Here is a 22019-nt window from a genome sequence, read left to right as displayed (position 1 = left end):
CGTCTTAGGTTTCAACAGCCCTGAGCTGTGCAATAATCACCGGGCCTCAGTGTGTTGTCGTTTGCGAAGAAAAAAGTGGCTTAGTCAGCAGTAGTCGGAGGTGTCCAGCGGAGACAAACGGAGACCTGCGCGGGAATTTGTATGCGGCGCAATGCCGGTGTCTCCGGTCGCAGAGTCCTACTTTTCTGACATTGAGCCTTGCAGTACGGGAGTGAGGGCACTTCCTCGCGTTCGACTTGTTCAAATCCATGTCTCGATCAGGTTGGCTATGACACGGGGGGCTGTTGCTCGCAAAGGACTGAGTCGCTGGCTTTAAGCTGCCGTTGTTCGAAGGCAGTCAGACTACCAATTAGGTTGGTCCGCTGGCCGCCTTTGAATGTATCTGGACAGTCTCTGTGGCCTCGCAGCAGCATGAGCGTCTGTCGGTTTGCGGCGACATGTCTGCATGGCATTGGTATTCGTCTACTTCTGTTGGTTCTGTTGGTGGACTTGTCGGTTCTGGTGTCGGTGTCCGGGTACAAGGTCCCGGACTATGTGATTGAATATGGTAAGTACCTACCCAGGTGGACATCATGTCCGACGATGGTGGGAAGCCACTGCCCCATTTTGAAATATAACCAGCACGTTTGTGCGTGCGTTTGTGTTCGTGTGTGTCTGTGTATATGATATGCATGGAAGTCAGTGACTGATTTGTCTCTTTCTTTTGGGGAGGAAACACAGCTCCGATCATCTACTTGCGTTCCGACGACCCGTTCATGCCAAGCGACATCGCCGGCCATATTGTGCATACCCGACCGTTTCTGGGTTTCGAGCCAATACCGGAGACGGAAATCGGTCCGTTGGATTTGAATAACCTGTCGTCTCTCAACCGCTACGGTAATGGCGACGGCAAGGGAAAGGGAAAGGGAAAGGGTGAGAGAGTCTATTTGACGTCCATTGACAATGTCACGAGTAATCCACTGGCTGAGTGGCTTTTGGGCGAGACACCCGATGCGACGACGGGGGAACTGTACAATTCGACGGCTTGTGCGGTGGTAGTTGTGGAGAGTACAGAATCCAAGGAGCACCAACTGGACGCGTTTTATTTTTACTTTTACTCGTTCAATGAAGGCGCGGATATCACGCAGGTGTTGCCGCCTTTGAATCGAATTTTTCCGGATGCCAGTCCTGGAAATCATTTCGGGGACCATGTGGGTGACTGGTAGGTACAGTACACCATGGAAGAAGTTGTGGCTTGTCCTGTGTTGTGTTGTTGCACTGCTTGCTGACCTTGATGTCGGAACAGGGAGCATAACATGATCCGGTTCAAGAATGGAAGGCCGACAGGGATATATTTCAGCCAACATGCCAGCGGGCAGGTTTGTGATTGGGACGATGATGGCTGCTTTTCAAAGAAAGGCCAGAGGGTGTGTACCACCACTACCAGTATTGTGATATTGAATGCATTGCATGGATTCGTTGGTGGTAGAGTGTTAAGCTAACAGTTGTGATCATGGTAGCCCTTCGTGTTTAGTGCAAGAGGCTCACATGCAAACTATCCATCTGAGGGGTAAGCCGTCTTGTTGTCTCTGTTCCGTTCAGGTAATTTCTTGAGGCTAAATGAGAGTGTGGTAACAGGAGCCACGTCCACGACGAAGCCTTGGTCGACATCGCCGACAAAGGACGGCTATGGGACCCTGTCAAGCCGGCTTGGTTCTATAAATACGATCCGGACACCGACACGTTTGTCTCTGCAGATATGGGCACAGACTCAGGTTCTGGCGATGGTGGCGACGGCGCCACCTATCCAACCGACTGGTTTTACTTCCAAGGCGCATGGGGTGACAAGAAATACAACGACTCAGATCCCCGACAGAAAACGGTCCCTTACTTCGGCTTGAAAAAATATGAAGATGGTCCTACAGGGCCCAAATTCAAACATCTTGTTCGCAAGGGGTTGATGCCCGATGAGAAGCCCAAGACTAATCTTATGAAGGTGATGGTAAGATGGTATTTGCGGTTATATGGCTGTTGTCTCCATGGAATTAATCCGTGGGTGGTGGTTCTGGGGACTCTTTTGGTTCTTGCGGCAGGTGCTTTTGTTGTTGTGTTTGCGGTTATTAGGATTCGACGACTGGTCAAGAGACGGTGGCGGCAACGGAAAGATAGGCTTGGAGGTGAGCGGGGGGTGGGGATGATTTCGGATATGAATATCCCGTTGTTAGATCTCGAACGAGTTGATGACGAACTTGAGAGTTGATACATGTGCCGGATGATAGATGTCACTGCAGATTGCTTGGTCTCATACATACCTCGTAACATAGATAGACGTCTTGGATGATTTGTGCCACGTGTTACGAGAGTGCCTCGTGCCTGTTCCCCTGTCATGACGAGGACTACATGGAAACGAGACCATTTTGATATCTTCAGAGACCGGGCCGGCGCTCGTTCATACCTCGTGTCTGGTCTGTGTAACAATGTCATGGTGCTCTGGTCCACAACCAGAGGCATGGCGTCCAGCAGTCGGAAAACCATCTGCTGTGTTGAGTTGTAGACGAGGCTGAGCGGCCATGGTACAGTGCCCGGTATGTGGCTCGCCTGCATCTGAATTATGCCAGTGACCCGCTCCAGATGAAGAGGTTAGTACTGTGCATACCCGGTACTATACCTCGGCTTGGTACTACTAGTAGCACGCGGTACTGCTCAGCTCCAGCAATATCTATATTCTTTGGACCACAATGTAGTCTCCCCCTGGTGCCAACGGCGCAGTGCAGTGAAGTACTCCAGCTACCTACAAGTACTAGGTAGGCATACAACTTGAACGTTGCACTGCAGTGGCAGCACAACTGCACGGAATGCGGCGCGTACAAATTGAACTTGCATGTAATTGGCTCCCAGTCCACGTGGGACGTGACATCATGGCGGACCGCGGGGAGCGGACCGCATTGGACGGACCATCTGTCACCATCGTCCCGACGCCACTGCAAGACCTTTCAAGATCTGGGTTGGTACGCGGCGACATGCCGTACTAGTAACCGCACTGGCATGACACTGCAGAGACTCAACCTTCTGGATCATCATTCTCAGTAGTACTTCTGCTGTTCATGCAGTCGAACACCCGGAAATCACTACCCGCTCGGCTCTGGGCGGACACTTGAAAGATTGCGTATGCGGCGGCGCCCATCATATCATCACATTGAGCCGCGTACTGCGTTGCAGTGTGTACATCGTACAGTATATCAGGGTCCTTGAATCGCACTGCACTGCAACAGGGAAGTCTTTTCCATCTGTCCCCTGCAGTGAGCAGTACTGAGCCTGCGCCAAATTTCGTGACTGCGCAGCGCAGCATTCTATTCTGATCTTGCCGCCTACCTCGCTCTCTATCTAGAAGGCTTTGATCTAGTCTGGTCTTGTTCGCTGAGCGCAAGCAAGACTCGGATTAATTGCGAAGAATCAGGGAAGCAATAGCTGAAGCAGACAACCACCCAGGAAGAGTTACCATCACCATCGACCAAAATTGCATAATCTTATCGATTGAACGTCTACTATGTCCTAGACCTCTGGGACCATCACCACACCCGACACCCCGACACCCAGCCCAGCTCAATTCAACTCAACAACAGTACCTTACTTTCTCCAGCTACTCACTCAACCGACAATACAGTACATACCAACTAATTCCTCTTTCGCTCGAGAACCAGAAATGGCCAACCATAACATCGACGTCGACGCCGAAACCCAAACGACGTCTCAATCTCACGCTCACGAATCCTCCCCCCTTCTACCTTCCGACCGCCGCTACCTCACCCGCCTCCACCAATCTCCCCGCGACTTCATAGCCTGCCACATCATCAAGATCCACGGCGAAGAGTCGCGCGTCTGGCAGATCCGACGATCACTCCAACGTTTTCTCGCAAGCAAATGGGGCCATTACTTTGTGATTTTGCTGGTGGGACTTGACATCAGCTGCATCTTTGCCGACTTTTTGATCTCGCTACATATTTGTGAGAATGCGGGCGACGAAAAATTCGATTACAAAGACTGGCAAAAGGCGAATGAGGCACTGGGATATGTGAGCCTCGCGTTTTCGTGTCTGTTCATGGCGGAATTGCTGGGGAGTGTTTTTGCTTTTGGGTTTGAGTAAGTAGCAGTTTCTTCTCTTCTCCTGTCGTTTGTCGTGTTGGTCCTGTCTGTCTCTGCCTGCTATGCTAGCCAGAAATCTTTCCGTCGATCGCTCAGATCCACTGGATACTTTTGCGGTTGCACGTGGCAGCATTGCGGTGCTGGCAGTACTACAACCACCGTTCGAACCCATTCCCCGTCCACAGAAACAAACGGCTCCGGTCCAACCCTGACTGATTGATGGTTTAACAGCTACTTTCGCTCCAAATTCCACATCTTTGACGCCCTCGTCATCATCGTCGCCTTCGTCATCGACGTCCTCCTCCGCGGCGGTCCGCTCGAAGAAGCTGGCTCCTTGGTCGTCGTGCTCCGACTCTGGCGAGTGTTCAAGATTATTGAAGAGTTTTCCTCGGGCGCGGCCGACGAGGTGGACGAGTTACAGGAGCGCATTGAGGCGTTGGAACGGGAGAAAGAGGAGATACTGAAACAGAATCAACAGTTGAGGTATCGTGTGGGTTTAAACCGTCGAACTTCCAACAACGATGGGGATGAGGATGGAAATGCCGCTGATGGCGGAGCCGTTGCTGGTCGCATGCCGGTCGGTCCAAGTTGATGGGTTAGATTCACCTCGATGATTGTGTGACACAAGGTGTCCACCCCCTCCCCTCTTGGACAAGACGTCCGTGTCACAATATTCCAATGTGCATGTATACCTATGTACTGTATCCATGCAGTTTTGCGGCCTGCAGTGGCGACAGAGATGACTATTACCTTACTTTACACTTCTATGACATGCCAGTGCGCCAGTGCATTGAGGAAAGGCAATGACTGTTATGATCAGAAGGAAACATAATGAGAGATACCTATACTCCTACTCCGCGACAGTATCACACGCTGAGCAGCGAAGGCAAAAAAGAGGCTATACAAATACCGGTAATGATAAGATGTGATTCGTTCAATCTGAGGCTCGCTAATGTGGCTCTTTCTGCTAATACACTCGAAAAAAAGTAAAAGAAAACCTCGGTCGCGGCCGCTTTTTGCGATGCCACGCCGTAATGATAGTCATGACCGGAAACCGGAAATCAAACCCATCCAGGATCATGATGTTGAAATCTGTGAGCTGCACTCGCCGGCAACAGCTGGAACCCTCTGTCCTTAAACCACTAATTCATGATCTTGCTCGGTCACATTCCTCAATGAACCTGTAGATCCCCTCAACACCTTCATAGCCGTTCCCAGCCGCGGACGTTTTATGGCTCTGTCGAACAGAAACGTTGCGAGGCTGGAAGAAGTACATGGCAGCATCACCGTCCATGTCAGACTCGCTTCCGTGCAAGCTGGAGTATCCAAAGGGCGAAGAAGCCCAAGGGTTATGGTCCAGATCTTTGTCGACCATTTCGAATGCATTGTCTGACTGGCTCGTGGCGGAAATATGCGAGTAACCCGCCGACGGTTGTAGCGCCGGCGAAAGCATCTCGTGCCACTCGATTTTATCCCGCTTCACGCGTTTCGTCGCCCGACATTCCTGATAAGAGTCGACACAGACCTCACTGGCGGTCTTGCTGGGTGCAAAGGGGAAAAGAAGCGCCATATCGGTTCCGTTGTGCACGTCGAAATCCTCATCTTGACCAACAAGTCCACGTCGGATGTTTAGTTCTCGACAGAGATTCTCGACCGTGTCTGCGTCACAGCCGGGGAAGCGGACTCTTAAAGTTGTACTGTCGTGCAAGGAGATGGGGAGATCCCCCAAAACAGATAAATGCTTGAGGTCGTTCATGATGGCAGCCAAGTCTTTGAGAGCACGGGCAAAGTCGACGGCGAGGTTGGACATGACGGCGACATTGTTCAAGGTATCCTGCTGATGTCCATGTTCGCAGGAAGCTGCGGAGGGAGAGCGAGGCACGCTGCTCAAGGGACCGACTGCGGTGATGGTCGGAGAAACCTTGAAATCAAGGTAAGACCCCGGGGCATTGGCCGCAGACATGTCCATCATATGCTTTGCTTCATCTTGCAGACTGGACATAGCCCGAAAGCGCTTTTCTCCTGTACGAGGGTTGGCACCGTCAAAACGCACTTTCTGGCCTGACAACCAAAAAGCTCGGACTGCTTGAGATACGTTGTTGACCACCTGTGCTGGAGCGGCCGGCGAGTGGGAAAAGTATCTTGCTCCGCCGACGCGACCACCTCCGAGTCCATAACCGCCAGCCGACCGGCATAAGGCACCGCCAGTCAAGTTGGGTCGGAGAGTAGATGCGAAAGGTGCACGGCCAGTCGACCGTCCAACGGCGGAAGCGGTCCTTGAAGAAGGATAGGATGCTCGCCCGGGCCGAGAAGCGTTGTTACCAGTGCGGGAGGAGAAGTGTCGGATGGTCGTACCGATGGCGCGTTGAGTGCTATACCAACGGTTCTGACTCTGGCGAATTCCAGCAATTCGAGTCGCTGGCTGACGCTGAGAGACACGGGCGTAGGCGGGTTGGACGTCGGCTTCTATGGGCCTCGAGGCTTGTGGGAGTTTGTCCCGGATGAGTCGACCCGTCTTTTCGACGGCGTATCTGATGAGCCTCATGGCTTTCGGTACCAGGAGATGACCTCCTGATGCCGCCATGATGTTTGCACTCACCAATACAACGGTGGACGGATGTTGATAGATGGAGAGGAGGGAACGCTATCAAGTCTGTTGGGTGCTCGGCCGCCCAGTTTGGGGGCCTGCACTGCTGCGTTTGCCACCCATTCCCGCCCCGCAAATACAAGAGTTGACATTCACGTGACTCCACGTGACTACTGACTCGGCGGCCTCGGCTCCGGACCGAAAAAAGAAGTTGAAAGACGTCTTCGCTTCATGTTTTGGACCAGCATTGGAGTGGCATCCTACTACACTGTAAAATGGCGTATAGCCAGCAATCGCCAGCCATTTTCCAACTCAGACAATGCGGTGTCCTCTTGAACCGGAGCTCTATTCAACTCACCTTGCCATATCGGTTCATTCAGAATCGCTTGATGTGGTAGGTTATTGTGCATATTCCGAATATCAATTGGCTATGGACATTTTCGAGCGCCCATCTACTGCGTCTGCAACCGTGCCATGCGCAGGAAACGCAGACAAGGTAGGCCGGAAACTCCCTATGCTTGATTTCACAAATACTTTCTGGATGGATGACTTCTGGGTGCCCTCCGCTTCAGTCGAGGAGCAGGTACTTTTGAAGGCGAGCGCTCCTCCTTTACACGGATCAGAATAACTTGTAGTACAGAGGAGTGCCTGCTCCATCGGATATTGTTCAAAAGTAGCCACATATACGCGGCTACTCCATTCACTGCGACAAAGAGGTTCCTGCCTGGCAAATCTCATATCCTCGTTGACAGTGGTGCCTTCCTTCGCTCAATGGCGGCCGGGTGTCTTCTATTGTCATGTTGGGACCCAGCTTCAATTCCTTTTCCTTTCCCTTTCGGCATAGTATTACTGAGTTATATTTTTAATATCAGTAATATTTTTTTTCAATATTTTCACCATGTCTGATTCTCCATATCCTGCATTCACATTCGTTATGGTGCCCATCGCTATGGCGATCGGGTGGTGCGTGAAGGTTTGGTATGTGAAGTTGAACACCGGGAGGTTTCCAAGGTGCTGACTTTTTCGCAGGCTCGATGCCGATGGCCGACGCTACGAGGTAGATGTGGTAAACCAGCGTATACTCAAGGTCGCCCAATGGGACCATGAGTACAAGATGAAGGCGCTGGGGAGCCCTTCTACCTCGGCGGCGGAGGACGCCGGACGCGGAGAGTCATCCTGAACGCACCCCCGTGAGCCTTGCGATGGGCACCGGGAGGGTGGGCGTAAGTTTTCTGTTCGATTATCTTGTTCACGATTGTGCTGAGAATCTCAGGGGTTAAAAAAAAAAAAAAAATTTTGGATACCACTCTTTTGGCTGCCACTTCTTTGGATAGCATCAGCTGTCTACCTAGCAATGGGGGTTGAAACATAGCACCGGTATGTATGGCACCCTCCAGTCCTTGTGGCTGGGCACAACTGATTAATTCTAGCTTAACTCCAGGGAAAAACCAGAGTGCCAACGAACCACCACTTGCGGCGGCGATTAATACACCACCGAGTCAGCCCGCCGTAACCTTGACGGCCTCCAGCCTCATCGTTCACTTCTGGCATCCGAGCCTGCAAAGCATCAACTACTCAGAAGCAAATCTTCGCTGCACTGTTTTCGCGATGCTCTGAGTGCAAGCTCCTTCTTGACATCATTCGCGAGGGCTGTTAGCTCCTTGGTTGTCATACTTGCAGGCTGGATCTTCCCACTCGCCAGCTTCAAGTCCTTGGCTATGCGCTTGTCTACTCTTTCCCAACTCTCGTACATCCGAATGTCCGACCTTTCCTGGTACGCCCGCTCGCGCTCCTCCCACTTCCATGCGAACCAACCAAAAGGGATCACCATAACCAAGACGGCACCGAGTGTGATTGCCGCCTCCTCGAGCGTCGACATTTGAGGCCGAATGTTTGGCGCCGGGACATTGTGCTGGTGGACGTTCGGCACCCGGAAAAAGAAATCCATGATGCGAAAACAGGAGCGATGAATACTGCCGGGTGTCGATGAGAAGTGTGGAAAGCTCGTTGTGTCAGTGTTGTGCTATGATGCTGCTGATGGAGTACCAACCGGTATGTGGTATATTCGAAGCTCCTTCCGATGCTGATGTGCTTGCAAGCAGGCGGGCGCCTCTGGTACGAACAAATGTGTTCGCCGCAGAGCAAGCGGACGGGTGATCTGGTCTTTTTGTGTTGGATAATGTCGAGGTCGATGGGAGTTGAGGCAGTGTCTGCGTTGCAGAAATGTGATGGAGAGAACCTGGACTGCGAGAGAGAGATGGACTTAAATGTACTTCCAACGTTGCTGGCAGATCCTCAACATGTGATAACTTTGAGGGGCCGATTATTGACTTTTTACTAAGGTCTTAAACGGAGCAGAATCTACAAGCTACCAGACTCAACACGCTTGGCCTCGCCGAACCTCGCCTCATATCGGATTTCAGAGAGTGTTCCGACCAACAGCATATGGAGATCGCTCGGCTAGTCCGATTACCGCATGGTTCTACCGATGATTCTTCATCAAAGCACCAACGAGGGACAAAGCATTCATCCTATCCCAAACGAATCCGGCCGGTGTCCTCACCCGTCATCCTACACCAGGCAGCCATCACAGGGACAAAATGCAACGTGTCCAGAACTCGAACGACATCCTTTCTGGACATGGTGTGCTTCAGTTTATGATCTTCAACGTGGAAATGATTTGTGTGGCAAACGACTTTGACAGAGCGTCCACAGTTCTCGCTCATACACTCCGCGCCCTTCACTCCTGACCGTCCAGTGGGCCTGGTCCAGCCCACCAGCCGCCTCTCCTCATCTCCTCCTTTGTCCAATCTTCCAATTTGGCAGCGAGGCCGACATCTTTTGCCAAGCAACTCTGCCAACCAGCTGGGTCTGCAATCCTTTGAAAATAAGCACCGCTGTGTTCCTTTGTCATGGTCGGACTCCCGACGCAGAAGACGCTTGTCCATGACCCACTGTCTGCGTCCATCAGCCCTCCGATCCTCTTGTACACCGGCACAAGCAATTTCAACCAGGAGGGAAGCTCAGCTCCGACCGCCAAGTTGCTTTCGACCAAGCCAGGGTGTACAACCGCCGTCCAAATCTCACCCTGCCCGGACCTTGAACTTGGCGACCCTGGGCCGTAATGCTTGTGGAGGGTTTTGGCATGGAGAATGTTTGCAAGTTTGGATTGGCCATACCGAGCCATGACGCTGTCGTGGCGCAACGCCGTGTCCGAGAAGTTTATTCCTCCTTTGGGAGCGGAATAATGACCCGAAGATGACAGATTGACAACCCGAACGCTGCCGGGTGGGAGGCTCTGGAGGTTCGGAGCAACAGAGGCAGAAGATGAGCGGTCAGGACCCAATGTGCGAGGTAGTTTGTCTGCCACTGTGCCTCGTATCCATCCTTGGTCATCTCAAATGGTGTTGCCATGATACCGGCGTTGTTTACCAGTCCGTGGAGGGCCGTTTCTTTCTTAAGAAACTCTTCTGCTGCCGAGACCACGCTGGCGAGCGACATGTGGTCTATTTGCAAGAGGGAGACGCGTGCTTGAGGGTAGAGGAATTTGATCTTCTCAATCGCAGCCATCCCTCTACTCTCTGAACGGGCGCAAAGATAGACGTGGGCACCATGTTGGGCCAACCGAGCGACGGTATAAAACCCTCTGCCGCAAAGTCAGCACACTGAGCATCGAGAGACAACCCCCTGATCCACACATACATGCCAGAGTTTCCGCCGGTGACAACGTGCACCTTGTCGCTAAGATCTGGGAGGGAATCAGGATGGAAAGGCATTATGGCAATGGTTCTGCAAGTACAGTCACGACAAGCAGATTGCTAGGTGTTCGTTGCAGAGATTCCCAGCATGAAGCCGGGATGCATCGAGAAGGGCATGGCTCTTATAGACGGACTCGAACTCCGCTAGGACAGTTTACGGCCGCAACCTGCTGTGGCTGAGGGCTCACATTCTGTCTGCTGAAGATTGGGATCCGGATGAAGTCTGAGATTTGGTCCTGCAAAGAGAGGAAGAAGTTGATCTGGTGAGGTTCTATTCCGCATCCAGTTAAGCCTGCTGGTAAGCCATCTGCATGAAGCTAATTAGTGTTTGTTTGGTTAGTGTCACTTTGAAGATCACTCCGCAGTGGCAGCCTGATCAATGAATACCACCACAACAGGCCTCAGCTTCAAGATCAACTCGCACTCAGGCTTCGACCTTGAATTGTACTGTCTACCTGTGCTTGGTATCACCGTCCTTCTTCATCGTACTTCGCTTCGACACATAACGCCCCGACGGAGATCACAGAGTCGGACATCCAGCGGGCCATGGGCTCCGCTAGCCAGTCACAATGGCATCCATCATATGTCCACACCAGGCTAGACCCCAATCCCAGATCCCGCTTGAGAAGATGCCACAGCTGGCCGAAGCTGTCGATCCCGGCGATGACTGGACCGGTGTTACAGACCCTGCCGCTCGAAGAAGAATACAAAATCGGCTCAATGTTCGAGCTTACCGTGAGGCCCATGAGGAGAATGAGCCATTCGCCCAACTGACCGGCACGGCATAGGAAAACGTCGAGCACGAGAAACACAAACTAATCGCCTCAATTCATGTCCGCGCCCTGCCACTAAGGAGACAGAACTTGGAATACCGTGTTGGGCGGAGGACCAACAAGCTGTGGTGCATGTGCCGGAAGGAAGAGCCAGCACTCTCCGCAATTTTCGTTCTGCTTTAATCCCATCATCCACCACACCCCATGCCGGATCCAGTAGTAGGATCATCCTTCCCCTTTCTGCGGACCATCTTATCCCCTTGCTTCAATACAATGCACTCCGCGGCTTATTGGCCAACCGGCAGCTCCTGTTGCCTCTGCAGCCTAGCGCTGCTCCTAGCGAATGTGCCTCCGCCGCTCTACACGTCCTTCCAGATGTCCAGGAGGTTCCTTCGGGAGTCTTACCATTGTCTCTCTACCCGACAACGCTCCAGCGCACAATTCCTCATGAAGACTGGGTGGATCTTATTCCTCACCCAGTTTTACGTGACAACGTCCTAAAGGCGCTTGGTACCTTTGACGAAGACGAACTATGGTCTGACACCATAGGGGGCTTGTTTGAGGGCTTTCCGGCCTCGGAAATAGAGCGCCGCGGCGTTGTGATATGGTCGCCGCCCTGGCACATTGGTGGCTGGGAGGTCACCGAAGGGTTCTGGCACAAATGGGGTTGGTTGCTCAAAGGATGCACAGAGATCCTGGAAGGGACCAATCGATGGAGAAGGCAGAGGGGGAAAGACGATCTCGTCTGGGAGGTATCAGACTAACGAGCTGGGTTTACCAAGAGATACTGCGACCGACACCATGTTGGCACCGTGGCAGGAGTCATGGCGAACCATCTTGTTCACATCACCCGCAGAGCTGCAGAGAACTGACCCCGCAGCGACCACTCAGCTGTCTTTCTAGAAGGGCAAAAGGTTCCGGAAACTGTGGATTCATTCAGCACAAGGAGGCCCTTTGCTCGGCCTGATCGTGATCGTTTGCTGACAGCTCAGCCAGCTCATCGTCGAGCAACAGAAGATCCCGTATCTCGACGGTCCAGATCTTTGGGGATCTAAACTCGAGAAGAGTGGCATCCGCATGGTGATCAAAGCTCAACTGGGGCATTCTAGCATCTTTTGATGCACCAGGTATGACTTGATTTCTACTGTATGAATTCGCTGGCATGGCAGGTCTGGTAAACACGAGAAGCCTGGTCGAGACCACCGCAAGGCCACTGCAGCATCATCATATGGCAGATTACCTGCTTGTGATAATCAGCATGGACAGTACGTGGCTGCCTGGATAAAGCACGGTCAGAACGCCCTGCGCACCACGTTTACGCTAGAGTGACTGTGTCATGCTTTCAAAAACGAGTTATCATAACCCCTCGGTGGCTGCAGAACAAAGCCATATACGAGCCCTGCACAGAGGAACAGACAGTCTGTGCGTCGGGTCGCTTAGAATGTCGGCCTGAATTGCAACTCCTCTCAACGCTCGGGCTGGTGTCTGTCAACTTCCCGTCCTGCCAAAGTTATGGTTGACGACCAACTGTTGGGTACAAGAACCTAGTCTATTTGGGACAAGCAACAACCTTTTATCCCAAAAGTATCGAGCACAGGGAGCACCTCGAACACCTCCTTATAAGCGCAGCTCTGATTCTGTCATGCTGTCAAACTTGTCACACATGACAGCGACAATGACAGCAGTAGTTGCCGCGATCCAGGTTGAAATTCCCGTCTTCCTGGTCAGTCATAGGAGGGAGGAACTATCTACCTGCGATTTGCTTACTGACCGCACCGTGGGAAGATGCGAAGGTATGGTGTTCCCTCATGCTGGAAATTAGCTCAAACACCCCAAAGGAAACACCTATCAATGTCATAATCGAAGCTTCCCCGAACCTTGTCAGGTTGATGATGGCAGCTTTGCTTGGCCCAGCAGAGCACCTTTGCAAGAGTAATCATTCCGAGCTCAAGCACTGATCACCCGGCCTCGGCCTCGACTGGATCGCCGAATCAAAGGGTAGAACCGGCCGGTGAAAATACCCAAACACAGCATCCTGGGGGTTTCACTATTCTGCAGGCTCCGTGGAGTACTCTGGCATTGTTCCCCAAACATTAAAGTCTTGTTTGATGCAGTTTGAAAGTAACTGTCCGTTTGGGAAGGTGAGAATACACTTTACTCCATGCCAGCGTTGCATCAGCATCGTAATGCAAGGGGAGAGTGTCTTGCATGATTAGTACCTGGCGATTATACGCAAAGTCTGCAGCCCTCCGCAGAAAATCCTACCTACGCATAGTTCTCGCCGACGTAAGAAGTGCAGCAGACAAGGTTCCCAGCCGGTTGGCCTGAGACACGTCAACGTTGCAATGACGAGCTCTGCATAAGCTCGAAGAACACAAATATGCAAAATGCACCTGGGTGGAGTCTTTCAAGGTGTCATTTTGACGCCGCCCCAGACTCCAGCTGGGAACAGCAACCAGCGCCCGCGTGATAAGGAGGTCGATGAGAAAGCATGTGAAGGAATCCCTGAGATTTGGGTCTGTGCAGTGTCGCACTCGGAAATGCTTAACTGACGTTGGGTTTGGATGTGATCTGTGGATAGAGTCGATAGAGTCCTTCGCGATGGATCGGTGCGTACGTACGCTTTGGGGGGAGTCAAAGGTCGAGAGGGGAGGTATGTATGTTTTGGTTGTGTGGCTTGCGATAGTCTGATGTGGCGCCAGGGATCATCCTGAAATGGAGGCCTCCAGACATTGTGGCCCAAAGTGCCTGAGACCAAGATTTTGCTCGGCAATCTGCCCATTTGCGAGTGGTCGAACAGGGTGTTTCTAACGACAAATGGATTAGGAGAGGAGATCAAGGAAAACGGTGTGAGTTAACCGGAGCAAGTTGAGCCAGGTACCAGAGATGCTGAAAACACCCCGGACACCAACGACAGGGAATCTGTTCAAAGACGAATCAGGCTTCAACACCTCTTGCCCGCTCGAGCCTAGCGGAAACTGTGATCCCTTGATCCCAGGCTTTGGGGAAGGCCAGGCCGGTCCTTTTGCGCCCAAGATTGAGCGGGCGTCCTTCAACCACATCACTCCCTCACCACCCCCGTTGGCCTATCCTCTCATCAGACTGTTCTCTGATTACTGCTGCTTGACCGCCCAGCTTTGGGCAGCAGATTGTCACGCCGGTGGACTCCCTATCATTCGTTCGATGCTCTTCCCTGACACTTTTGACTTTTCCGGATAGGTCGATCATGGTAGATCCTTGCTCGAAGGCTCCGATCCTCAGGGCAGCCGCTTAGCTTTTCAGCTACTGCAGGACATTTCAAAGGTTACTCTATCCGGCAGGACTAACAAGCGATGGCGTCTCGCTTGTTGGTAGGGACCCGTCGTTCCTTTTGCTGGGTTGCTCCATTTCTTTGCGCCCTGCAGGCTTCTTCGAGCCCAGCTGGGTGCATCTCTTTCCCCAGAAATTCCCTTTCCAGCCGCACGTCTCAAGATCCTCCGCCAAAGAACTCTATGCCCCCCTTTTCCTTGCTTTGGTGTTGTGGTTGTGGTCAGCGTTGCTCCACTTTGACGTGGTCGTGGCTGAATGGATTACTTGGCCTACCTGCAGTTAACCAAGCTGAACTGCAGCAAGGACTATCCGCGGGCACAACTATACGGGCTCTGGACCTGCATCTGCATCTTTTGCTGCGTCTGTTCAAGAGAGATTCAAATATGCTCTCTTTCCCTTGTGTTCTTCTGAACTTCAAACAGCGTTCCTCCTGTGACCCAGCTACTACTACACGAAGCATCACCATTCAATACCAATATCAGCCAGCCTAACGTTGCACCAAGTCCTACGAGTGTGTCAATGTCACAAGCAATGTTGTCACCCCTCAGAATGAATGCTTCAGAATCTCTGTCGTCACATAGCTCGCCCCGCTCGGCACCAAAATCCTACAGCAGATCAGACATGTCTCGACAAGCAGCCTCAAGACTAGTTTACATTTCCGATTGGAAATTGAACAAAGAGTCGGCCCGGGATGAACCACGACTACGACGATTATTGGGCCATCTCTCGGTCAATGAACAAACGACCGAGTTTGTACAATCACAAACACCGGCACCGGTAATGGTGTCATTGCAGCAAAAACAACACGAAAGCAATGAACTCTCGGCCTATCTCCAATATGTCCCTGTGCCTGTGCCCTCGTTCCGGGACTTCCAGGCCGCCATTGAAATCCAGATCGCGACCATGGTGCAGATTACGGCGGCGAGTGCTGCTCGACTGAACTTTGTTGGGAAGAACAATAACAACAACAACCGTGACATGGAAGATGATAGTGACCACGACAGTTATGATGATTACCAGAGTGATGGAGATACCGATACCTCGTCAGCAGCTGGAAGTGATGACAGCAGTGACAACAGCAGCTTTACGACGGATGATACCGATGACAGCCTGGCCTCGTCAGAGTCAGACTGCGGCAACGTCAGCGGCAGCGACAGGCCTTTCAGATCGTCGTGTTCATGTTCCCGGAAGGGAGAGCTTATTGGTGTCTGCGGAGAGCAAGACGATGAGGACGACGAGACTGAGTCCCTATGGGCTCTACGGCCTCTGACAATTGCACCCCTCATGCACATCCATCCACCACAAGCAATCACAACCCGATGTTGAGAGTGCAGGTGCTGTGGCTCTAGTTCGTGTTGATGGTGCATACGTGTAGTATGTTCTTGGCTTGGCTACTTTTCAGCTTTCGTGTTGAGTGCTTGGCGGTGTAGGACTCTCGCTTGGCCTCGGTTACCTGGTATTCTTTTTGAGCGGAGGCGTTTTCTGGGCAGCGCAGTGTCAATGGGTCAGGTAGTGAGCGATTGGTAGCGATTGGTAGCGTTCGGAAGCGATTGGTATGGGGGCATCTGAGCCTCGACATGCAGCGGAAAAGCAAGGTGTTGGGTGGAAGGGATTTACAACTGTACTTATTATGAAGAGATTATGAGGTCAGGAAATATATTGTTATTTTTCTGTCGGAAGCAAAGATTGCCCAGGTCAAACACCCGTAGATGTTGACGGACAATGTGTCACTGGCAGGTCTCCGCCAGTGTTTCTGTATGTTTCTTTCTAGTACTTCCTCCCTGACTGTGGCCCTGTGGGATGGGAATGTTGATATAACAAATGATGAATGGCCCCGCTAATACTGTTGTTGTGTCATCATCACATTCGTGTCAAATGTCAACGCCGTCCCAAACGAAAACTCCAATGGACTCGCAAAAAGATCCGACCCGCCCCAATCAACTCCAGATTATAAGTTTGTAGTTGTTTGATTCCGGGGGTCGTAATGTGATGAGAAACCCGAAGATGAACTCTTTGTGTCCGAGAGTTGATCTATTTTACTTTGATTGGTTGGCCAGAAACTTGTCGACATCCGTCCCCTCGAGGAACCATTTGGAGCTGTCGAGGTTCGAGTTCTTCTTGCTGAACCGGTTGTTCACTCTAGAACCAGATCGGGTGGCCTGAAAGAAACAAAAGATGTTAGCCGTGTGTGACTTGATACTTGTTTTGTGCACCTACGACATGTTGTCCGAGACAGTCAAGTCGATAGGAAGCATCTCCAGCACAAGGCAGAGTAGACTTACTGCATAGGTGACGCCTCCGATGGTGGCGGCCGTGGCGGCGGTGAAGACGCCGTGCATGAGTTGGCGGTCCTTGGGGGCCATTGATTTGGAGGAGTGTGCGGCGGCTGTGGAGGCGTAGCGGGCCATGGGGGTGGTGAGTCTAGGGCCGGTGGTGAGGGCCATGCGGCGGGCGATGAGTTGACGGGCTGCGTTCATTTTGGAGGTTGGTTTTGGTTTTTGGTTTGGAGTAGTAGAGATGTGTTGGTGTTGAGGTCTGGATGGAGAGAAGAGTGTGGTTTGCGGTTGCTGGTGCTGGCTGGTACTTCTGATGTGTGAAGTGCGAGAGAGAACTCTTGATGCTGATGCTGATGATCTGAAAAGCCTACCTGGATCTTGGGTCCTGCATGCCTTTTAAAGAATTCTGTATCCTACCTGTGTTCAGGTTCACGAGCCATATTACCCATGGAGGTAGTGCTAGCTACATCATACCATAGCATGATGAAAGCTCTGCGGCAGTGCCGTGTAAGGGACTGTGTGTGGTATGGCGACAGTCGAGGTAGCACATCACCAGACACTTGGTCTTGCGAAAATCGAATAATCGACAGAAACTATCAGGTGCTGGATGAGTAGATCACCCTACTTTGAGGAGTAGCAGAAGTGTTCCGAACGGACCAGAACGTAGATAGGACCTGACCTGTGCTAGCTAGACTGGTCTGCGTCGGCCGGGGTGGATGTGGGTGTGGTCGTGGTCGCTTCAGTCTGGCTGTCGATCCGGTCGCGTGTGTGAGCTACGACTGTCCAGTTCGGCGGCCTCCGGGGCACTGGCAGACCAGCGCCAGTGTCAAAGTGCACAAAGCGCCACTTCCGTCGAAGCTGCTGAATTGACAAGGCTGAAGGAGAAGTTGAAGCGGGTGGTGGAGCTACAAGCGCATGGTGCTACGATCGACGATCGGCTGGAGATTGAGAAAAGGAAAAGGGACACGAGGCAAGCTTGATATTGGTCAGGCCACCGGCTGTTTTTGCTGTCTGTCATTTACGGGTCTGATACGTGGGTTTCTGGTGCGATCATGCCGTCATTTCCGTCACATCAAACGGGTCTCCTGTCCATCGGAGTCTGGATTGTGGCTAGAACGGGCGATAGGGGAGACTAGTGCTCCACGTGACTTAGTGCTGAGCCTTGCGTATTACCATTGGTTGGTGAGGGACTCCAGCCCCATCGTCAGTACACCGGCGGCGGCTGCGTGGCGTGACACTCGGGCCGGGTTCGAGTTGGGGATTGGATTGAGGATTGCGCTCAATCTTTCGCGGCACTTCCAACCTCGATAACCCTAGACTCCGCCGGTTTCTCCCCTGCTGATACTGACCTGACCTGGTCGACACGGCCTCGATCACCTTACAACTACAGCTTCAACTCCACAGACTGCCTTGGACCATCGACCTTGTGGCCTGACACTTTGTTCTTTGCTCCTGAATCACCAGCCCAACCGGTGTTCAAAGTTGTACCTGTACAGTGCTAGCGCCCCGATCAGAGAGACTCTATACCCGTAAACACCAGCGTCTGTTACCGGCATAACGGGTTTTCACCAATTGAAGCGTGGCGATTGTCTCGAAACGAATGTTCTGAAGCCCCTCGACCCAACCCCGTTCAACCAGCAAAACAAACCCAAGTCAGAAAGGCTCCACGGAAACAAGGTCCGGCGCTTGACACCATGCCGTTCCGTGCGGCTTACAGGCAACATGATGGCTCTCATGACTTTCTTAAGCAGCACACATTCCACGGGGGCCACGGTGGCCAGCCCCAGTTGGCCATTGTTGATCCCGACCTGGACTCAGTCGATTACCACGGGTGGCATGAGATGGACTTTACCACCACGCCCCTCAATGCCACAACCACCACTGGCAACCCAGTACCTCCGCAAAAGTACTCGATCAACATGATGGACACTACCGACGACGTGAACTCGTCGTTGGCCTACAGCGTGAGATCTTCGGGTCATCGTCAGAACTCGACCGCTTCCATTACCTCGGGCTCTGCTCACCAGCAATCTCCCGGGGTAACCAGTACTCTCTCAGGAGACATCTACGGTGCCGTCGGACCCTTTTCCTACTCACAACTCCTCAACATGGACGCAGAGATGTCGCCCATGGACCAGTCCGGCCGTGACTCCAACATGATGACCGACGACAAAAGCCCAAACAGCAACACGTTATCCGGGTCTGATGCCCTCAACACCTCTCCGCCCATTGCCTCTTTGAACCCAACTGCCATTTCTTTATCGTCTTCCAAAATCGATCCGGCCGAAAAATTGTGTCCGTTAATAGCAGGACAAGTCGACAGCTGCCAACCGAATCGATGCGGACCGGATGCGCCATGCATGAACTTCACGACATTGCCTCCGATCGAAGAATGCACGTCAGTACCATGCATCACTCAATCATCGTCGCCCAACGAGACCATGATTACCAGTGAAAGTGTCTCTGTCGTCTCATTACACCAACGACCCAGCATGTCCTCGAGAACCAGCACCGCTACGACCGTTCCTTCTCTTCGTCGATCTTCCGCCTCCTCATCCACCGATAACAACAGCAACATCAATTCCACTCCAATCCAATCTGTCCCACTACCTCCGCGGCGGTCCACAACTGCACGACGCCGGGGCCCTGCCGCACGAAACAATACTGCTACAACAACTACAAGCAGTACAGCCACGACAATGGTTGGCTCAGATGACGAAGAGGATGAGCAACAGACAACAACGACGAAATCCACGGCTCCGTCCAAAGCAGACGCCAAGCAACGGGCCAAACAGGCCCATTCGCTCGTGGAGAAGAAATACCGCGAAAACCTCAATGCCAAAATCGCCCAGCTGCATAACACACTACAGTCGTCACATTATGGACCGAAAACGGGCGAGGAAGGCGAGAGCGACGGTGCGCCCGCCAACATCATACCGGCCTCCAAAGTGCGCAAGAGTGATGTCTTGACCGAGGCCATGAACTATGTCAACCAGACCGAAGTCGAGATGCGACATATGGAGAATGAAATTCAAAGGTTGAGTGAGCGGGTTCGTGTGCTTGAGAAGTTGGTCAGGTGTGAAGACTGCAGTTTGCTCAAGCAGATGGTTAATCTGCAGGTTCAAGCTGTATGATAATAACAAATATGAAAGAGAGGGTTACAAAATCGAAAAGCTTGAAAGTGACAACGACACTGGGGACTCGAAATGGAACTCGAAACTGAAACGTTATCCGAGAATCTGAGGGTACAACCTCCCAACTCGATCGAGCAACTGAGCGAGCTCGAGTAGCGACACCCTGAAGCGAGACTGTCGTTCAAACGTCATATCTATTCCTGACAATGTCTCGGCGCTACATCACAATCACAATTTCACACACCCGCGCCATACGGTTCTTACCCTACCATACCATACTCATGACGAGCGGGATGCTTTCTTGCTGTTCTTTTTGGCGTTGTTGTCGCCTGGTCGCCTGGCAAGGCGTGGCGTTTGAAAGGGTACATACCCATGGCGTATATTATATCAAGGACAGGACAGGGATCCAAGTCAGGCGTATTTTCCTTGGCTAAAAAGGATTGGGAGGGCGAAGGAAGGGAATGAATACTATGTTCACTGTGCATATGCTTATGGATATCGATTCGAACGAGTCTCTCGACATGACCATGTCGGTATCTTATCTACAGCTTGATGAGGGCAGGCCACGGCCGTGGCTCCGCTCTGTAGCAAACCTTCAATGCGAAGAAATGCAATGCATCCCTCATATCAAGCAATAATTGTACGTACAAGACAGCAAAGTACATGATACCTATAAGACTGATTGAGTATAACAACTCGGCTTTTTTGCTATTCGGAGTTGAAGAGTTGCAGTGAGGAGCGGTTGAAACCCCGCCCCCGCCTCGGAGAGGATCTTGAATGATATGCCATACTACCTACACACCTAGATACCCATGTAGTACATATGTACTTGTAAATACCCTCCACATCATACTAGTAGGCAAGATGAAGTACGGCACGGCATAGCATGGCATCGCAAGGTACAGCACGATAATGGCAAAGGGCAATCACCTACAGTAGATACCGTAACACACCATTCTGATTGCATCTACAGAAGGATTATGCTATAATGTGCGGAAGAAGCAAGGAAGATTGAAAAGGACCATGGTGAGTCAATTCATTTATCTCAATGTCTCAATGATGATCATCGATCTTATTTCCCCATCTCTCTATCTCTTAATGTGTCCTCTACTCAATCTCGATACGAATACCACCACCTCTCAACTGCTCGACCTCCTCAAGACTCCTCTTGGGTAAATCAATGCGAAGCAAACCACCATCAAGTCTCGCTTTGAGTTCCTTCATCTCCACATCTTCGGGGAGAGTAAAAGTGCGGCGCCACGGGCCGAGTTTACGCTCAGCCAAAAGAACGGTAGGAATAGCATCGGCGCGGAGTTGGGCCTCGATGGTTTCGCGGGATGGAGTGCGTTCGATGGGACCACCGTCTGCGGAGTCATCTTTGGCCTATATCACACACACACACAAAATCGTTAGTCTCCACTATCTCTACCATCATGAACTACCAAAAACAGCTTCTGTTCACTCACCTTCGCATGTCCGGCTTCTTGAGCCCATCCTTCACCTTCACCCTCCCAGACACGGTCGCCATGCTTGGGATCCAACAGGCCAATATTCTTGGGTCGCTTGACGGAGCCCTGGACTAGCAGCGTGTGCGGGCTCATCCACTGGATGACAATGTCGTTCTTGTCCGTGACGCCAGGGGTTTCGATTTCGATGTGGTATGCGCGCATGGTCTCGCGGATGTCGGTCGCGGGGACCCATACGTTGGCCGGTTTGGGGGCTGCCACGCTCCCTGCCGCGTGCGGACCGCTGAAGTGAGATTGCAGAGTTGCCTCGTGCAGAGATGTTCGGGGGAATTGGAAGTGAGAGGGGTGTGCGTGCGGTTGCACGGGTTCCTGGGTGTGGGGGGTTGTGACGGGCGCACCGCCATGCAGAGGTTCTTCGACCAGGCGGATCACGTAGTTGGCCGGGACGGCGTAGGGGACTCCGGAGGCACTCATGATGAAGAAGAGGATTGATCAAGATTGGCTTTCGATGAGGAAAGGTGTCTTTGGTGTTGTTCGTGCTCGGTGGCAGAGAGTGCTAGGGATGAGACGGAAAGGATGTTCTTTTTTTCTCTC

The 22019-nt window shown here is 52.1% G+C and overlaps 12 protein-coding genes across 12 annotated transcripts; 6 read left to right on the top strand and 6 right to left on the bottom strand.

The window, feature by feature from the left end:
- Positions 1-411: 411 nt before the first annotated feature.
- HMPREF1120_04235 (uncharacterized protein) lies at positions 412-2239 on the top strand (the record flags this gene model as incomplete). The annotated part of the gene is made up of 5 exons (XM_009158351.1): positions 412-547; positions 721-1201; positions 1286-1406; positions 1500-1549; positions 1618-2239. The coding sequence occupies 5 exons, from the start codon at positions 412-414 to the stop codon at positions 2237-2239; spliced, it is 1410 nt and encodes a 469-aa protein (XP_009156599.1).
- Positions 2240-2979: 740 nt separating this feature from the next.
- HMPREF1120_04234 (uncharacterized protein) lies at positions 2980-5055 on the top strand. Its single transcript, XM_009158350.1, has 2 exons — positions 2980-4119; positions 4354-5055. The coding sequence occupies exons 1-2, from the start codon at positions 3683-3685 to the stop codon at positions 4712-4714; spliced, it is 798 nt and encodes a 265-aa protein (XP_009156598.1). The 5' UTR covers positions 2980-3682; the 3' UTR covers positions 4715-5055.
- On the bottom strand, positions 5030-6804 carry HMPREF1120_04233 (DNA repair protein RAD51). Its single transcript, XM_009158349.1, has one exon. The coding sequence runs from the start codon at positions 6704-6706 to the stop codon at positions 5270-5272; it is 1437 nt and encodes a 478-aa protein (XP_009156597.1). The 5' UTR covers positions 6707-6804; the 3' UTR covers positions 5030-5269.
- Positions 6805-7607: 803 nt separating this feature from the next.
- Positions 7608-7889, top strand: HMPREF1120_04232 (uncharacterized protein; the record flags this gene model as incomplete). Its single annotated transcript, XM_009158348.1, has 2 exons — positions 7608-7687; positions 7739-7889. The coding sequence occupies 2 exons, from the start codon at positions 7608-7610 to the stop codon at positions 7887-7889; spliced, it is 231 nt and encodes a 76-aa protein (XP_009156596.1).
- Positions 7890-8276: 387 nt separating this feature from the next.
- On the bottom strand, positions 8277-8657 carry HMPREF1120_04231 (uncharacterized protein; the record flags this gene model as incomplete). The annotated part of the gene is made up of 1 exon (XM_009158347.1): positions 8277-8657. The coding sequence occupies one exon, from the start codon at positions 8655-8657 to the stop codon at positions 8277-8279; it is 381 nt and encodes a 126-aa protein (XP_009156595.1).
- Positions 8658-9449: 792 nt separating this feature from the next.
- HMPREF1120_04230 (uncharacterized protein) lies at positions 9450-9896 on the bottom strand (the record flags this gene model as incomplete). The annotated part of the gene is made up of 1 exon (XM_009158346.1): positions 9450-9896. One exon carries the CDS (start codon positions 9894-9896, stop codon positions 9450-9452), a length of 447 nt encoding a protein of 148 aa, XP_009156594.1.
- Positions 9897-9931: 35 nt separating this feature from the next.
- On the bottom strand, positions 9932-10485 carry HMPREF1120_04229 (uncharacterized protein; the record flags this gene model as incomplete). Its single annotated transcript, XM_009158345.1, has 2 exons — positions 9932-10355; positions 10412-10485. 2 exons carry the CDS (start codon positions 10483-10485, stop codon positions 9932-9934), a joined length of 498 nt encoding a protein of 165 aa, XP_009156593.1.
- A 551-nt stretch (positions 10486-11036) lies between these two features.
- HMPREF1120_04228 (uncharacterized protein) lies at positions 11037-12004 on the top strand (the record flags this gene model as incomplete). Its single annotated transcript, XM_009158344.1, has 2 exons — positions 11037-11202; positions 11256-12004. The coding sequence occupies 2 exons, from the start codon at positions 11037-11039 to the stop codon at positions 12002-12004; spliced, it is 915 nt and encodes a 304-aa protein (XP_009156592.1).
- A 3064-nt stretch (positions 12005-15068) lies between these two features.
- HMPREF1120_04227 (uncharacterized protein) lies at positions 15069-15875 on the top strand (the record flags this gene model as incomplete). The annotated part of the gene is made up of 1 exon (XM_009158343.1): positions 15069-15875. One exon carries the CDS (start codon positions 15069-15071, stop codon positions 15873-15875), a length of 807 nt encoding a protein of 268 aa, XP_009156591.1.
- A 710-nt stretch (positions 15876-16585) lies between these two features.
- On the bottom strand, positions 16586-17026 carry HMPREF1120_04226 (uncharacterized protein; the record flags this gene model as incomplete). The annotated part of the gene is made up of 2 exons (XM_009158342.1): positions 16586-16708; positions 16832-17026. 2 exons carry the CDS (start codon positions 17024-17026, stop codon positions 16586-16588), a joined length of 318 nt encoding a protein of 105 aa, XP_009156590.1.
- Positions 17027-18129: 1103 nt separating this feature from the next.
- On the top strand, positions 18130-20796 carry HMPREF1120_04225 (uncharacterized protein). Its single transcript, XM_009158341.1, has one exon. It carries the CDS (start codon positions 18520-18522, stop codon positions 19957-19959), a length of 1440 nt encoding a protein of 479 aa, XP_009156589.1. The 5' UTR covers positions 18130-18519; the 3' UTR covers positions 19960-20796.
- A 270-nt stretch (positions 20797-21066) lies between these two features.
- On the bottom strand, positions 21067-21899 carry HMPREF1120_04224 (uncharacterized protein; the record flags this gene model as incomplete). Its single annotated transcript, XM_009158340.1, has 2 exons — positions 21067-21342; positions 21426-21899. 2 exons carry the CDS (start codon positions 21897-21899, stop codon positions 21067-21069), a joined length of 750 nt encoding a protein of 249 aa, XP_009156588.1.
- Between the last annotated feature and the right edge of the window lie 120 nt (positions 21900-22019).

This window comes from Exophiala dermatitidis (assembly GCF_000230625.1).
Source record: "Exophiala dermatitidis NIH/UT8656 unplaced genomic scaffold supercont1.3, whole genome shotgun sequence".
In the NCBI taxonomy this organism is placed as follows: Eukaryota; Fungi; Ascomycota; class Eurotiomycetes; order Chaetothyriales; family Herpotrichiellaceae; genus Exophiala; species Exophiala dermatitidis.
This window is presented reverse-complemented; position numbering and strand designations above follow the sequence as displayed.

Excerpts from the sequence above, each read along its gene's own strand:
- HMPREF1120_04233 (XM_009158349.1), bottom strand. The coding sequence starts at position 6,706 with ATGGCGGCATCAGGAGGTCATCTCCTGGTACCGAAAGCCATGAGGCTC.
- HMPREF1120_04225 (XM_009158341.1), top strand. The coding sequence starts at position 18,520 with ATGCCGTTCCGTGCGGCTTACAGGCAACATGATGGCTCTCATGACTTT.
- HMPREF1120_04234 (XM_009158350.1), top strand. The coding sequence starts at position 3,683 with ATGGCCAACCATAACATCGACGTCGACGCCGAAACCCAAACGACGTCT. Across the intron at positions 4,120-4,353 it reads GTTTTTGCTTTTGGGTTTGA|CTACTTTCGCTCCAAATTCC; the intron begins GTAAGTAGCAGT and ends ATGGTTTAACAG.